At 33.1% G+C, this 17,691-nt stretch overlaps 3 protein-coding genes and 1 long non-coding RNA gene across 4 annotated transcripts in view; 3 read left to right on the top strand and 1 right to left on the bottom strand.

The window, feature by feature from the left end:
- Window positions 1–1,023: 1,023 nt before the first annotated feature.
- Rab27 (RAS oncogene family member Rab27) lies at window positions 1,024–3,613 on the top strand. The gene is made up of 6 exons (XM_023164641.2): window positions 1,024–1,153; window positions 1,203–1,349; window positions 1,405–1,472; window positions 1,862–1,976; window positions 2,252–2,364; window positions 2,889–3,613. Exons 1-6 carry the CDS (start codon window positions 1,136–1,138, stop codon window positions 3,079–3,081), a joined length of 654 nt encoding a protein of 217 aa, XP_023020409.1. The 5' UTR covers window positions 1,024–1,135; the 3' UTR covers window positions 3,082–3,613.
- Window positions 3,614–4,541: 928 nt separating this feature from the next.
- Window positions 4,542–10,956, top strand: LOC111508991 (palmitoyltransferase ZDHHC6). The gene is made up of 7 exons (XM_023164660.2): window positions 4,542–4,749; window positions 4,808–4,986; window positions 5,729–5,813; window positions 6,142–6,434; window positions 7,184–7,396; window positions 7,473–7,660; window positions 10,017–10,956. The coding sequence occupies exons 1-7, from the start codon at window positions 4,695–4,697 to the stop codon at window positions 10,177–10,179; spliced, it is 1,176 nt and encodes a 391-aa protein (XP_023020428.2). The 5' UTR covers window positions 4,542–4,694; the 3' UTR covers window positions 10,180–10,956.
- Window positions 10,957–13,263: 2,307 nt separating this feature from the next.
- Window positions 13,264–17,691, bottom strand: part of Men-b (NADP-dependent malic enzyme b, mitochondrial) — a 48,019-nt gene continuing 43,591 nt past the window's right edge. Inside the window, exons 8-9 of the mRNA XM_074185093.1 lie at window positions 15,129–15,423; window positions 13,264–13,766 (exon numbers count right to left, since the gene is read on the bottom strand). Of these exons, the coding sequence (XP_074041194.1) occupies window positions 13,606–13,766; window positions 15,129–15,423 (456 nt within the window). The 3' untranslated portion in view covers window positions 13,264–13,605. The remainder of the gene's footprint in view (window positions 13,767–15,128; window positions 15,424–17,691) is intronic.
- LOC141486674 (uncharacterized) lies at window positions 13,763–15,255 on the top strand. The gene is made up of 2 exons (XR_012467979.1): window positions 13,763–14,708; window positions 14,768–15,255. It is a non-coding gene; the product is annotated as an uncharacterized lncRNA (long non-coding RNA).

A 17,691-nucleotide genomic window follows, 5' to 3' on the forward strand; every position in this document is an offset into this window, starting at 1 on the left:
GTATTTATAAATGGATAAGTATGATGATATTTTTCACTTTTCACAAAGTGAAAATGATTCAAAGTAAGAGAAATACATGATCAAGATGTCGGTTGTCTTTTATTATCAACAATTCAATAGTAGTTTTAGTTTCAATTTTTATTCAAGTAGTTCGAGCTGTGAATTATCGCAGTGATAGTGCGCTCGACTCATAATATTTTTCTCGAGAAAATGTATCTAGTTGAAGTTGAAATGATTCTGAAACGTTGCACCACTGACGGATTGTCATGGTGCTCCCTAGGTGGCTTGTGAAGTTATAAATATTGCCTACTCAGAACTCGCGAGGTTAATGACCAAAGCAATCTATGCCGTTGACACCCAACATAAAAATTAGGTAATTCGAATTGTATCTGCTCTAATCATCGATATTCATAAATTAGCGTTCAAAGAAGCAAATGAAATCATTTTCGGATAATGTGATGAAAAAACAAATACGCTGCTATATACGAGAAATACAAAAAATATCGAAATATTGGAAGTTTCTTTTCATTTTGCTTTATCAACTTTCATCGGAAGAGAAAACTGCACTGCTTCTGTATCAAAATCATCTGCATCAATGTGTGTGCGTGAGTGAGAATCAGATGACATCGGCGAGGGGTAGAAAAAAAACAAAAATTGTTGCATGCCAAAAAGCTACTAAGTTATATCTTCGGTTGATAATAGAGAGAAAAAGGGATGCTGAATTTATCAACGAAGGAAAAACTAAGATGTCCTAGATGAAAGCAAATGATACGTTGTATCGATAAAAAATGACATCGTGCCAAAAAAGCACTATCAGTATTGATAGCAAGTAAATAGACAAATGATCTTCAATATCACGTCAAAGATTCCGTTGATTGGGGCAGAACAAAAATTAGCAAATGGAATAGGGAATAAGATTCGGAATCGTAGCACAAATAACACAGAACTTATAAATATAGACATGAGATAGAATTATGAGTTCTGTGAAAAAAACGCAGCCACTGATAGCTGTCACTTCTGACAGTTGGCAGTGACGACTGATATCGGGTTATCCAAACATCGACCGTTCGTTTACAACTGTTAAGTTAACGTATATGGATTTACAGGTGGTTCGTCAATTGTACATTAATGATATATGATTTCTGCTCAACAGGTTGTAAAAACCTTTTCTGAGTCAACAGGTTAGTGAATTTATATTATAGGAAATGGATTATGACTATTTGATAAAATTTCTGGCTCTGGGAGATTCAGGAGTTGGAAAAACAAGCTTTCTTTATCAATATACTGATGGAATGTTCAACTCACGATTCATATCTACTGTAGGAATAGATTTCAGAGAGAAGAGAATGGTAAGTGTTCTTTGTGTATCAAAGCATCTGGAGCTTATGTATATGTATTTCATAGATTTATCAGTCGAAAGGCAGAAACCATAGGATCCACTTACAACTTTGGGACACTGCCGGACAAGAAAGGTAATACTTATACAAAATAGCTTCTTCAGACGTGTCTATACACGTATAGACATGCCTGAAGAAGCTATTTTATAGCGAAGCAGGTGTAGCGTTTTTGGAAAACTGTTCAGTGAAAATGTCACAATAAAGTTTTTCTTGACTATAAATTTTCTTTTTGAGTTACATTCGTTATCGATTTCAGATTATAAAACAAATATGTTGAAGAGTTCAATTTAGACATAAATTCTGTCTTTATTACCTACACTCCACCAAGAATACAAATTTTCATTTTGTAAGAATTTTAGCTGCTGATGAAAGTATGAAATGAAGTTGAATATTAATTAATAAATGAAGCAATACTGTGTGTTACATATCAACCATTTCTATTTTGAATTATGTTTTTTTAATAGATTCCGCAGCCTAACAACTGCATTCTATAGAGATGCCATGGGGTTTTTACTTCTCTTTGATCTTACCAACGAGCAATCATTTTTAGAAATTCGTAACTGGATAGAGCAGCTGAGGGTATGATTAGTGTAAATGGAATATGCTTCATTTTAATTTTGCTTTGCCTCATTTTTATTTTGTTGCTCCTGTTCAAAATATTGACAGTTTATTCCTTGCACCAGTTTTGTGCTTTTTTTTTTTCAGAAAGGAAAACTAGTCGTACCCTAGGAAAGTTTGTGAAGCATGTTGGTTTTCCTGTCTGATTTTTGTTATTTATTTTGCACATTCCTTTCAGCCTGCAAGTAATTTTTAAGGCATAAAAATCACTCTCTACTGAAAGTTTTTCTTTTCAGTTGCACGCATATTGTGATTCTCCTGATGTAGTATTATGTGGAAACAAAGCAGATTTGGAAGATAAAAGAGTAATTACCGAATGGAGAGCAAGAGAATTAGCTGAAAAACATGGGTTAGTTCTATTTTGTATTTCTTGTATTTGTTTGAACTTGAGTACTTGGTTTTGATTCGCATAATTAATTTCCAGTTTTTTCATTAGTTGTACTAGCTGATAATTACGTTAATTTCATACATTCAGTCTAAAAGTTGTGAAGAAGTCATCCCTGTAGGTACGAAACTCGTGTGAGAAAAGTTTCAAGATAGGTTTAAAAAGTCCATATTAAACAATACATGGTATTTTACCTGTGAAGAATAAGGCTTCATAAATTCATTAGTATTTGGCAGTTCTTCAAATTCTACTTGCATACAGATGTGGGTATATTTCTTCTTTCTTTCTTGTAATTTTCCCATTTGATTCATCTACTTAAATCGACAGTGCATTCCAGTTAATATATAAATTTTAATTTGTTATGACTGGATTTTGTTGGAAAGTTATTCATCTACGAGACTAAACCTCTGCATAAATGTCTGTCGCATATAATTCAACCTCCATTGATAGAGTTTTTCCATAAATGAATGATTTGTTCCCAATTTCAGTCTTCCATATTTAGAAACAAGTGCTGCCACTGGACAAAATATCAACAGAGCTGTGGAAACTCTCTTGGAGAGAGTGATGTTGAGGATGGAGACTGCAGTGGATAAAGCCATGCTTCCTGGTAGAAGAGGAAGACCAAGAGATCCCAATGATCCTGACTTGAATGCTCCGCCTAACCAAAAATGTTCATGTTGATAATAATTATTATTGCCACCAGGGTGACTGTTGCAAGTGTTGGTTGCTAGTCTTCTTCAAGGTCTGTTAGCTGGAATGATTCATTTTTAAATGAGCGAATACATGAGTTATAGAGTGAGTTTGAAAAATAAGTCACTGCCTCTCTTAATGAGATTTTTTCAATATCCTCATCTTCCGACCTCTCACAAAGTAAATAATGAATAGGTGTTTTTTCACATCTCTGAGAAAATCTTCAATTATTTTGTCAGATTCATTTCTAGCTCAAATAAGTGTGTTCCAAAAACCTGTATTTGAAGACTTTAAAATGACATTTTCGGTCACCCACAAGACTGAGGAATATTATAAAGAACCAGTATTAATCTATTGTTGTTGCAACTCTAAATTATCAAATAGGAACCAATTAGAACTTATTCGTGTTGAGCCTAAAATTACTTTTATCAACAGATTTTATGAAGAGTGACTTTATAAATGATATATATTATAGCTTTTGTATCTGTGGATACTTCGGTGTTGAATAAAACTATTTTGAAGGTATTTGATTTTCATTTTACAACCACCACTTGAGTAGTTATATAATTTCACTTATGTACAATGAATTACATAAAATTCACCTTTCTATTCAAATTGAGAAACAAAAGTAGCCATATAAAATGTCTGTACCATTAAAAATTATCTCAATCTCCAGGTGAACTTTCAGAAGTTTTGTGTGAAAGAACTAGACTTCAGTAACTTTTATCACTGATAAAAACATATCTGATCTATCATTAGAGTGGACTGTATAAAATCATGCATACAATTAAGATATTTTAATTCCAACCAAAGGAATTTCATTTAGTCAAAAGGAAGTATTTTGAGAAAAAACCTTTTTGGCTTTTTATTATACGGTCAATAAAGAAGATGGGGCACTTTCACAAATATATTTGTGTCATACCTATACGTGAAATATATTTTAATTCCATTATGAATGTTTGATGTACTAATTAAGTGGGAAATAGTAATTTTCGTTCATGTTAATGTTTATAGTCAAACGTAATTACGGTTCAACCCGGACTTCTCAGATTGCTGGCCGCGGAAACCCATATGTTCAGGAGTCTATCTCCGTTGAACTCGAATTTCAACTTCCGAGTATTCGATGGATTTATTGAGTGAATTTGAGTAGACTATGCTTTAAGGTAACCATAATATCTATCTCTGTTACTCTCACAGGTAGGTTTACACTCGAAATATTGGGAATAGTTACGAACTATGATAAATGAAATCAGTAAGTTGGCTCTGAAATAACAGAAATATTTCATAATTTGAAAAAGAACGATGTAAACAAATGTTTCTATAATAAATAACAACAGGATAGGAGTAAAATCAATCGGATGTCGAAAACAGAAAAATGTTCGGAACCGATCATTATCTCTATGATCTGTGTGGTAAGTGTCAATATCATAGAATAATAAAAAAATATTCTGTGTCCTATGGTTCTGTGTCAGTAGTGTCAATATGTGGTTTGGAGGTTATTATTATTTTACTGAGTTTTGATATTTTCTTAAACTTAAATGCATGGAAACTGAAGTACAAAAATATGGGATCATATTAAGTAGAATAGTAACTCCATTAGCACAATGTGTTATTCACCGTTCGCGAGGATTTGCCACTGGGGCCCCATAACTGCTCTGGGTTAGTCCAATATCAACACTGTTTTCATAGGGTATATGATCATTTGTCTGACTTCTAGGGATCATCAAATTGATAACAGCAATGACTCTTCACTGCTCGAATATGTGGTGGCCCAGGAATACGTTTGGGGGGCAGTTGAATTCAATTATATTCGTATCTTTATCAGGACTCACTCTCTATAATTTTTTGTCATCTATGTACCATGGCCCAGGTTACTTACCCCCTAAATGGATGCCCGTACGTATCATGCTGAAAATTTCCTGCGAAAGTTTCACCAGAAATAGTGAACACACCTGAAAAAGCTATTACTTAGTGAATGTGGTTTTGTTAATCAAATGCTTTTCAAGTTAATTATCATGTAATGTTCAAATAAATATTACTGGAGTTTTTTTCCCAACATCAAATCGTTATTTTTAACACCTCGACACGTGTTTCGATCACCAAGTGATCATCTTCCTCTTTGAAGATGATCACTTGGTGATCGAAACACGTGTCGAGGTATTGAAAATAACGATTTGGTGTTGGAAAAAAAACTCCAGTAATATTCATTACTACAGCAAAGGTTCCAAACAGTGCATCATAAGTGTTCAAATACATTACATGGCTGATATTGTATTACATCTGACAGACTTTTGTCCAGCAGTAGAATCTATCTGATCTATTGATCTCTTACAGACTGTTTCGGAGAAATGTTACTCATATATCAAACCAAAATATCATTTCTGCCAAATACTTTCATGAGAGAGTAGAATGTTATCACTTTTATTCAAATTAGTCATTTTCTCAATGTAATAGTGATTTCTCAAGTAGAAATATCAGAATTATATAAGAATAAAAAAATTTAAATAGGGATCAATTTGTTAAAGTATTAGTATGGTCAAAAGTTAATATAACAATCAAAACTAATGAAATCAATTTGTAGGCACACACCAATATATATTTCAAATAGTATATAAAAATGAAATAATTTTTTTTTTAGGAAAAAGAGGAATATTGTAATTACTTACAATTTTGTGGAGTTTGCCATGGATATAAAGCTCCCAGATCTCATCACTGCAGAAAATGTAAGTAGTATTGAAATAATATGAATACAATAAAATCTCTTTCATATATTGAGTGTGAATAATTCATAATATTCCAATTATTCAACATTCTGAAAACGTTTTTTACTAAAATTTTTGTATTTTTGTACCTTGACCAAAATACATCTGAAAAGAACCTTCCTTCAATCACACAAAGTATCTCTTTCCCTGCTAAGTGAAGACTTTCACGTTTTCTATTTTCTGTCTATTTTTTAGGAGTTATCAGTGCTCATTTATAGTTTTATTGACCAAACAGTTGTTATAGTATTGTACTCTTTGCCGCTATCACAAAATTTATATTTTTCTGCAGGTGGTCGTTGCATCCTAAAAATGGATCATCATTGCCCGTGGATCAATAACTGTGTTGGATGGGGCAATCACGCACACTTCACATTTTTCTTAACGTTTGCATCGTTGGGCTGCTCACAAGCTTCTGTGATTCTGTGCTCTTCTCTCTACAGGTCCATTCATAGGATGCATTATATTTACCTGGGACAGGAACCCATTATCGAATTGGGTTTGTATGGGATGATCCTGTGCGTTTTCGCACTGGGCTTTTCTATAGGAGTCGTGGCTGCTGTGGGAATGCTACTGTATTTTCAGGTATATATCCATTGTTTTATTTATTCATTCAACATATATCACTTTTCCATGAAAAAAATGACGAATATGCCCTCAGAGTATCGTAATTTATCTGCTTCTACTTCGAAGGAAAATCTCAAAGAAGATATCCTGAATGGGCAGCTGAATACAATAAATTTCAGCAAATTTTAGTTCATATCAGTTTGTACTCCAAACATTCATTATGGAATTGAAACAAATATTATACAGCACAACATACTATATGAAATTTTGTACTTATGATGCACTGTTTGGAACCTTTGGTGTAGTAATGAATATTACTGGAGTTTTTTCCCAACACCAAATCGTTATTTTTAACACCTCGACACGTGTTTCGATCACCAAGTGATCATCTTCACAGAGGAAGATTAAAACAGTTTTAAAAGTTTTAATCTTCCTCTTTGAAGATGATCACTTGGTGATCGAAACACGTGTCGAGGTGTTAAAAATAACGATTTGATGTTGGAAAAAACTCCAGTAATATTAATGAAATTTTGTTACAATATATTTTTCGTTTCATTTTCTATCCGAACAGCTAAATAAAAGACTTATTTCAAATATTAACAATTATACTACGCTACTCATGCCATACTAAGAAACTGCCGACGTTCGGTACCTATCTAGTTTTTATGCCATTTGAATTGACTTCGTATAGACTATAACCCTTGAATATTGAGAACTCTTTGAATAATTCACTTTCAAAATTTAGTCGTTTCGATTTCCTTTTCTAGCTCAGAGCAATTCTGAAGAACAGAACTGGTATTGAGGACTGGATTATTGAAAAAGCTACTTTCAGAAGGAGAAATACAGGAGAGAAATTTGTATTTCCATATGATTTAGGTTTTTGGGAAAATTTCCGCCAGGTCATCAATTTCAGTTGTCATCCTGTGGGAGATGGAATTCATTGGCCCGTTGTTCCTGATTGTGACCAGTTTTCCTTCACTGTGAGTAACCGATTTCCAAAACTATTAATACTGGCTCTTCATGTAGGAAAAGTAAGATGTACATTTAAATTTTCAGTTGGAGCAGATTCACCAGAAGAATGAGAAAAGACTGAAAACAAGAGTATACAATATTATCAGGCCTGCGTCTGGTTATTGGTTTCCAATAACTCATGGTATAAGAGTTTGTCTGAGTTATCCTTTCACTGATGAGACCAGGATAAAGTTAAATGTAGGAGATACTGTGATGGTGACAAGATGGAGAAAGTAAGTTGTTTCGCAAGACCTCCCTACTCACTAACTTTATTTTTTATTTTGTATCATGAAATAAACGAGCCTAGTTTTTCATTATTATTTATTGAAAAGGCAATAAATTTTCGCAGTCACCTCTTTTTCTTGAACCCTTCAACAGAATGTGAGCTGCTGTCAGTAATAAATAATATGAAGAACAAGAAAAGCACAGGTATTGATGAAGTACCAATCCATATACTAAAAAAATGTGCGCAACAAATTGTAACAGTTTTAACCCATTTAATTAATAGTTCTTTCGTGGAGGGCGTTTTTCCAAATGAACTCAAGGTAGCTCTAGTGAAACCACTTCATAAGGAAATAAGTCGGAACCTTCCAACTTTAGACCTAATAATTTATTAACTTGTGTATCAAAATTTTTTTAATTAGCCATGGCTAAACAACTAGTTCCCTTTTTTACAAAGTTCAACATGTTTTCCAATCACCAACATGGATATCTGAAAAATAAGTCTATCGAAACAGCTCTGGTTTATTTTAACAATGAAATCATAGAATCAATGGAAAGGTGAGATCTGGCCTGCGAGATTTTTCTAGATTTAACCAAGGCCTTTGATTGTATAGATCACAATATTTTGCTTCGCAAACTTTTCAAATACGGTATACGAGGTAACACTTAAAACTGGTTCAACTCATATCTTAAAAACAGAAAGCAGATAGTACAACTCAACCAGAAAAACAAAACAGTTAGATCAAAGGCCTTGGCTACATCGATAGGAGTCCCGCAGGGTAGTATTCTGGGCCCAATACTATTCATTATTTTTTTCAATGATATCAGCGAGGCTACAAAAAATATAAAGTCTGCTCATCTTATCAACTATGCTGATGACACCAATCTCCTGCTAACTGGTGCCACTTTACCAGATATAATCAAGAATGGATGTGACGTAATCAAACAATGCAAAAAATATTTTCTTGAGAACAAGTTAATTCTAAATGAAGGAAAAACTGACTGCCTCATATTTAAAACCAACAACAGTTTAGAAACGCCACATCATGTAACACTTGATAGTGAAAAACTTATTTGCAATACTTCAGTAAAGTTTATGGGAATCAGCATTGATGATACTTTGAGTTGGACAATTCAGATAGACAATATATGCAGTAGATTGTCTTCAGTAATATATCAGATTAGAAAGAGTACTTGAAATATACGTTGATCTCGAAGTATTATTAACTGTATATTATGCAAATTTCTACTCAATCATGAGGCTAGGAATAACAGTTTGGGGTTCAAGTAATGAATTATGTAGAGTTTTTCTGTGTCAAAAAAGAGTGGTACTAGTATGTCTCGACAAAAATTCTAGAGATTCCTGTAGGGGAATTTTTAGGTCAAATAAATTGTTCACTGCACCAGCAGTATATATCTTTGAAACAACGAAATTTCTAATTGCTCACCCAAATCTTTTCGAGAAATACCGTAAAACCCACTTTTATGAAACAAGACTTAAAAATGATTTTGCGTATCCCATTCACACTAAGGCATTGTATGAGCGTAGCACCGTCTATCAAGCGATGAAATTCTATAACAGAGAATCCCCTAAAATATACACAACATTGAGGTTGTAGGCAGGTTTCTGAGGTCTTTGAAAGAATTCCTTCTCGATCAGGAGCCCTACAGAATTCAGGAATTTTTTCATAATGTGTAAAAATACAAAAGTTCCATTTGAATCAAATTTCTTTAGTCAAAAATTTTTAGTCAGTGTATGATGTATAAAAAAGTGTGATGTATTTTAGTTTGTTTAACATTTACTACTATATATTTATTTTTTTAAGCTCCATGTGTGATTTTTGACAGTGCATATTTCCTGAAGTGTTTTGTATTTTGTTGACATACTTTTACAGACAACGTATTCTGCAACAGTGTTCATGTAGGACTCCAAATACTCTGTAAAGTAAATAAAGATATCTATCTATCTATTCTGAAAATTGAACGAGATATTATTGTAATAATTTCTAGTCCTGCAAATCCCCAGATTGAATACAAACTGCAGGATTGGAAGCCCTAGTTTTATTGCCTTAACTTTTGTTCAAATTGTATCTACCTGTGTTTCACTTTGTGTAGTTTTTACAGACATAACCACTCACTTATCAATTTTTAATTGTATTGAGTTTGAGTTACCAATGCTTTGTCAATAAAATTCATTCTTGAACAAATAACATTTTGATTTGAATAAAACTAGTGATGAGGTAGGCACAAAATCTGTAGAAAAACGTCAAAAGAATTATCTCGCTCTGTCAGAAATTGTATAGCAAATTTGATATACATCTGCAACATTTTTCAATATAAAATTAATATAGATTCCTCAATTTCTAGACATTGGCTGTTCGGTGAAAAAATTCAAGATGACTTACCTGCTGGTGAGGAATCTTTGCTTCGAAGCCGAGGCTGGTTTCCAAGGAGATGCGCAGTGGAAGTAATTGAAAAAAATAGAAACAGTGACAGCCGGCACAACATTTCTAATAAGAAGGTTAAGTGAAAGTATCATATTCCATAACTTGTACAGTGAGAGCTTTTTTATTTTTATATTGTCAAGATTACAAAGTGGTGAAGTTGTGAAATTGCTGTCTTGATCTAGTCATGTTAGTTAATTAAGTCTATACAATATACTTTCCAAGTTTTTAAAGACTTTAGAAATAAAAATAATTGTTTTCCGAAATAGGCTAATTTAAAAAAAATACCATGAGTGTTTTGAAATTATTTATTTTTAGGTAAGTTACAGTTTTTGTTTCTAGCGACCTGATAATTTGAAGTAATATTCATTATTCTAAAAGTAATTCAGATTATTTCTGCTGATTTTAGAGATATGTGAGAAACACGCGTTTCGCTATGCAATAGCTTCCTCAAGAGTTTTCCCACTGACTAAATTCTACTCAATTTTGTGCTTTATATAATAACAATTTGAATCATATGACTATCACCTACATTATGACTAATACTTTTATTTTTCTGAAGTTGAGGTGATAACTTTTCAAAAATCATGAACGGAAATGTTGCCAACTCATCAAAAGGGCATGTAATAAACTAATTACAATTTATACTATAATAACAATTTGAATCATATAACCTTCTACCTACTCAATGGCTATATAGTTACGTCTAGGAATTTTTACCTTCATTTCAGTGGTGAGTTCAATTGATGGGTGAATGGAAATAACAAATTCGACAAACTTGCCCAGCTCTACCAAATTTTCAATTAGTTTTTACCTAATTTCGGGTAAAATAAAATAAGTCATTACACAGGTAGAAGGTCTGTTACGACGTGAGTTCTGACAAACAAGATCACTGAAATGAAGGATGGAATTAATTGATCGTTACTACATCTGACGCCCAACGTAGGGTAGAATTTATGTGGTTGAATAAATCTAGAACAAGTTTTGAATCTACTTAATCAAATCAATTTCGCTACAGCTGAACTTGAATCCAGACAATCTGAGCCGCGCAAAATCTATCAAGTTCCACCATAAGGTTTTCAACTTGAACTCAATTCCATAAAATCTCAACTTCAATTGCAATGCAATACTTTGAAAATTGTCAAACGAAATTCTAATTTTTTGGGATTACAAATAGATTCCAACCTGAAATGGATAGACCACATAAATAACATGTGTAGTAAACTTAATAAGACGGCTTTTGCTATCAGAAGAATTAAAAAAATAGTAAATCAAAGTGCGGCACTTGCAACATATCATTCTTTTTTTCATTCAGTCCTTAGGTATGGTATAATCAATTGGAATAATGCATCAAAGGTACATCTTAATAGAATATTTGTCATTCAAAACTCTGCAGTAAGAAGCATAATCTCTGCCAATTATGATGAAAAATGTCGACCAATGTTTGTGAAACTTAAAATAATGACCCTATATTCAGTTATTGTCTATGAAAATCTGCTTCTTGTTCAACAAAACTTGTTGAATGAAGTTGCTCACAAGGATATACACCAACATGATACAAGAAATAAAATAGTTTTTTTTTTCCAAAGTATGAAAATTTGTTGTAATTTCATTTCTGATATCGAAAAAAAGGAGGAAGTAATTTAATTAATATTGTAGTTTTTCATTTAATTACTCAGTGTAATTAATTGTAACCCAGACAACACCCAGTATCCTGTTGATTTTCCTGTGGTTTTACAAGAAATAAATAAAACTCATTGCTGACCATCATTTGCCAATCTCAAAAATGAAAGTTGGTATAAAATTCGAAACAGAATTTAAAAAACCTTTTTGGTGGTTAAGATTTCACTTGAAAAAAAATTTTTTCATATCAATTACGTTTGTATAGTTTGAACATTTTTCTAAAAATAGTCACCATCACTATTGAAAGCAAAGTCTTTTTTCGGCTGCTGTACACAAATTGAAAGCAAGACATTACTTTTCTTATTATAAACGTCTCAGATTGCTTTTCAGTAGTTCTTGTTGAGTACTTTGAGTGAAGTATATAAGTCGTGTCTGAAAATTACTTCTTTGAGTTTTTCAAATTCACTTTGGAATGTATTCAAATTGATGTTTCAAATGTTGGGTTTTAATTTTTTAAGGGATTTGTTTCTAATTCACATATAGGCAACAGCGCCTATGTCAAGTTGAAATAATTTATATGTACCTAGATATTCTACTTTTAAAAAGAAATATTTTTATAAATCAAAAATTAAGGATAAATATAAATTATAGTTCAATACCACCTCCACAAGCCACATAAACAACAGTTGTTTTGTTATTTATTTATATAGAGGAAGATAGGTTAGGTGCACAAAATGTCACAGATTGACTCGGAACTCGGAACATAAGTAAACAGAACAGCACGCCTCTGAAATATGTCATTTTTGTTTGTCTCATACAGGTAACAGATTCATTGTCCTTTATTAGCTATAACTGATGTTGCCAAATGGTGAAATAGAAACGAATCCCTTTAAATGTTGAATGCATTATTTCATTCCTCTTTTTTAAGTATTCAAATAATTTTTTAAAGAAAAAGGTTGAAATGAGTTTAAAATGCGTTGTTTTAGAGCTCTTTCATGAAAACTACTTGATTTTCGTCAGGAGGAACATTCCCCAACATTAGACTCAAATCTCGACATTACGACTTTAATCTCGAAATTATTACTTGAATTTCGAAATGACGACTTGAATCTCGAAATTACACTCACAATTAGGAATCACACGTTGAAAGGTAAGACTTCATTAATCCTTAGCTCGCACAAGTTTCGACTTCTGAGGGTTGTCGTTCGTAGGGTTGCGACAGCTGGTTAACGGAAAAACAGATTTTTTCAAAGCTTGAAATTACGACTTAAAACTAGAAATTTCGAGTTTAAAGTTGATATTTCGAAATTAAAGTCGAAATTTTGAGTTTAAACTCGTAATTTCGCGATTAAAGTCGAAGTATCGAAATCAAAGTCGTAATAACTTTGTGGTGTTTTTGTCGAGACGAAATATTTTTCATATTAAAAATACTTCAATTGGTTGAAAAGGAGGCGAATAGGGAGGAATATAATAATAATAACATGTTGACAAAACATTTAATTTTTACTTATTTCAGAAGTTCTGACTTACAAATGAAACACTCGACGAACAGTGTCATAACATTTAATAACTTTCTTTGAATAAATACAAGGAAAGGAAATAATTGACCAGAGCACAATACTGTTGCTAATACGCAAATTGATAAAAATAAATCATTCAAATCAATAAAATATACAGATTATAATACTTATCGTTACGATTTTCCCGTTAAGTACACAACATAATGAAAATTTATTATGGCACAGCACTCTATGTACATTCATGTAAACCAAGAGATGCCAATGTACTAATAAATATTTGAATCACAAGTGAATTTCATAAAAAATAAGAAATAATTTACCTTAATACTATCATGACATGAATTTTATTAGCGATTATGGCTCTAAAAGTTATCCTTTTATTTTTATGGGGTCCATGGGTTTGGTTTTGATGTAGGGGGGATTAGGCCACGGCCATGTCTGAGGCAACGAAGGTTCGTAGTTGTAGTTGTACTGATGGGACTCCACGTATTTCCTCATGTCTTTCGGTTTTGGATAAACTGATGCAATACCTGAAAAAAGGTGTGACAAATTAAAAACCGACACATTTTATTGTCATGTGTTTCTGTAGCTCCATATACTGATTGATACAAATTTTGATGATGTTCATTTAAATTTTTGATGTTGGTAAACGATTTTCCAGTCTTTCTCTACGAATTCAAATTGAACCAAAGCCCTGCCGAAACAACCCAAAAAATTAACCAGACATTTGGCAATGATACAGTTAATGAAAACACTGTTCAATGTTGCTTTGCAAGATTTCGTTCCCGAGATTTCAGTCGCGAAGATGAGCTCCGAAGTTGCCGAATCCAGGGCGAGGATTCTGCGTTTCTTTTTTTAACAACTTCAGTGACGAATAAAGTTCTATTCTATTCTTAACTTTCTGCAACCAAGTCAAATCATCACAGCAATATCCTATTGTAAAGAAATCGACGAATTGTTCCGAAAATTGCGTCAGTTGCAGCCACACTAGTCAACAGAAGAGGTCCAACCTTGCTCGACGACAACGCTCGTCCGCACGTTTCACAAATCATCGTCCGAAAATTAAACGAATTGAGCGTCAAAGTTCTGACTCATCCACCATACTTCCTAGACTTCTCGCCAATTGACTACCACTTTTCAAGCACTTCGATAACTTTCTCATCGGTAGAACCTTCGCCAATTAGGACAAGGCATAAACGGCCTTTGTACCCTTTATCGAATCCCGAGCACCCAGTGTTTATACTGACAGAATTAATCGACCAGTGATACAAAGGCACTGATTCAAATGGCGCTTATTTCGATTAAATTGGATAAGTATTCACTGAGATGTTACAGTTCAAAGTAGACTCATAAAAATAGACAAAACTTATGAAACAACCTAATGAATAAAAATTAAATGAACAAATTTAAAAAAATAGATAATTAATTTGGTTCTTCGAGACTGGATATTTCCAATAATAACTAATTTACAGGTGGAGTCAAAACATATGGTCCTTCGAGCCGGACATTTCCGATTATACCTAAGTTTCAGGTAAAGTCAAAACATATGGTCCTTCGAGCCGGATATTTCCAATAATACTCAAGTTACAGGTTAAGTCAAAACATGTTTCGTTTTTTTGTTGTTCAATTTACAAACACCAGTTGTTTCTTGGACCAATGAATATCATCATTATAATTATTATTATAAAATAGATATATACATAATCCTACCATGAAAGTCACTATACAAAATATTATATATTTCGTGCCCTGTTTATCATGTATAAATGAAAATGGTAGCTTTGAATGAGTTTTATAGATATTCCGAATATATTATAAAATGCCATTTTTATATACTAACATATGCTAATTAGGTTTGTCATCGTACTTTCTTATCAAAGAAAAATACTCACGTTCCTCATAGGCGTAATCCAATATCTTGCAAGCAATCTGCATGGAACATTCCTTTATCAAATTCAAAGGAGGATAGAGGCTGCCCTTGGCAAGATCTTCTTCCGACACATTACTCGCCACTGTGTCCGATGCAATCAAAAATATTTGTTCGCTAATATGGTGGATACCGGCCAATAGAACTCCAAGTGCCACGCCGGGGAAAATGTAGGCGTTGTTTCCTTGACCGGGGTAGAAAGTTTTATCGCCTAGAACAACTTTTCCGAATGGGGAACCACTGGAGAATATCACTCGTCCCTGAAAAATTATTTTTTCAATATTATGAGCAGATATACGGATCAAACTTCCGACATAATCAACCAATATGTATTCTCGTTGAAACAGAGTCCAAAAACATCAAATCAAATCAGTTTATTCATTCAAAGGACCCATTAGGGTATAGAACATGTCAGGATATAATGTCTTAGTACATGTATATAAATACAGGCTGATTCACAGTGGATGGCACATTAGACGTTTCTGGTGAACCAGACAACGGATCACTTTGAAAATTTAATGGAGGGCATATTCGGACATTCTCTAGCCAACTAAAATATTTTCGACAATGCGGTGTTGCCGCTTCTATTAGAAAGCAGTAGCAACTTTGATTTTTCAAATGGAACACTCTGTATATAATATTATTTTTGGAATCTCCAACAATTGCCCGACAACTTTTCTTGATATTTCCCTATACCTATCTGTTACCGTTTTCGAAATAAAAATTAATTTCAATTTTTTTCTTCGAAAATCATGACTTCTAAAAATGCCGATATCTTTTAGTTAAGAAGTACTATGATATCGAAATTTGGTTTGGAGTTAGGTGATACTTGGACACTTCTCACACGTCAGCCTAATCTCCGTTACTTCAATACAGGGTGGTAAAAAAATACAGTTTTTTCGTTTGCTTGAAAAAGTTGCTGAAATTTGATTATTTTACATGGAACACCCTGTATATTATTGAAAATTCGGAAAGCTGCTGAAATTTGCTTTCTTTATATGTATATCATACCTATACCTAACTAGTCAAGTTTCGGACTTATGAACATTTATTTGTGAAAATGTCCCTTCAGAATGGTATTTCCATTCGGTATTTGGTAAGCAGGCCATGATTACTATTTGACAGTAGCGTTGTGACATTTTCCTAATAATATCGACATTTTCGTCACTTCAGAAGTTGCAAATACCTTCAAAACGATGGAACAAAACTATTCAAACGAAGTTCTTATGAATTTGTTTATTATTTTTGGACAGTGTGACAAAATTATCAGCAGAACATGTAGAAAGTTCAATGAAATGTATCCGAATCTACCGCCAATGAACCTCAAGAAATTTATACGAATTCAGAACAATTTCAATGCATTTGGATCAACTTTAAAAGCACCAAGAAACTTGCCTCGACCCGTAACTTTCGAAGACAACCAGATTAATGTCTTAGCATATTTTCACGCATTTCCCGAGTCATCGATAAGAAGTGCTGAAGAAGATTTGGGTATAAAATATTCATCGGTTCAAAGAATCTTGCGAAGACATAAAATGCATGATTATAAATTCACCAAAATTCAAGCAATGAAGCCTCAAGATCCTCAACAGAGAGTAGAATTTTGTGAAATGTTGTTGACACGCATTCAAGAAGATCCACTTTTTTTAAATAAAATTATTTGGACTGATGAATCGAAATTTTCGAGAGAAGGGATTTTCAATAGAAAAAATCGTCATTATTGGTCCAGTGAAAATCCTCACGTCACAAAAGAAGCCGGATTTCAAGAAAAATTTAGTTTTGATGTCTTCTGCATGTTGATGGACAACAAATTGAGGTACGTGATATACGAGGAGTCATTAACATCCAGAAGCTACCTGAATATTTTCTAGAATACTGTACAGTTTCGTGGATAATCTGCCACTCGAAGATTATCGAAACTGTTGGTACCAACTAGACGAAGCTCCTGTACATTGCACAAGAGAAGTGAGCGCAGAACTGGATAGACTATTTGACGATCGGTGGATGAGGCGCTTGGGACCATGGAATTGGCCAGCGAGATCACCCGATCTTAATCCATTAGATTTTTATTTGTGGGGAATGTTTAAAGAAAAAGTTTACAAAATACCCGTGCGTTCGAGAGATGAATTGTTAGAAAGGATTGCCCAAACATTTGAAGATTTGGATCCCAATGAAATCAGATCTGCCACCACGAAAGCAGTCAACACCCGCATTTTAAAGTGCTTGGAAGTGAACGGCCATCGATTCGAACATATTTTGAAATATTCCACATGATTGTTTTACTTTTTTATAATTATTCATATCAATATTTCCAATTTCAAGTTTCTTGGTGCTTTTTTAAAGTTTATCCAAACATATTGAAATTGTTCTGGATTCGTATAAATTTCTTGAGGTTCATTGGCGGTAGATTCGGATACATTTCATTGAACTTTCTACATGTTCTGCTGATAATTTTGTCACACTGTCCAAAAATAATAAACAAATTCATAAGAACTTCGTTTGAATAGTTTTGTTCCATCGTTTTGAAG

The sequence above is a fragment of the Leptinotarsa decemlineata genome, unplaced genomic scaffold (genome assembly GCF_025532065.1).
Source record: "Leptinotarsa decemlineata unplaced genomic scaffold, Ldec_3_MD MMD2_tig00026361_RagTag_RagTag, whole genome shotgun sequence".
Classification (NCBI taxonomy): domain Eukaryota; kingdom Metazoa; phylum Arthropoda; class Insecta; order Coleoptera; family Chrysomelidae; genus Leptinotarsa; species Leptinotarsa decemlineata.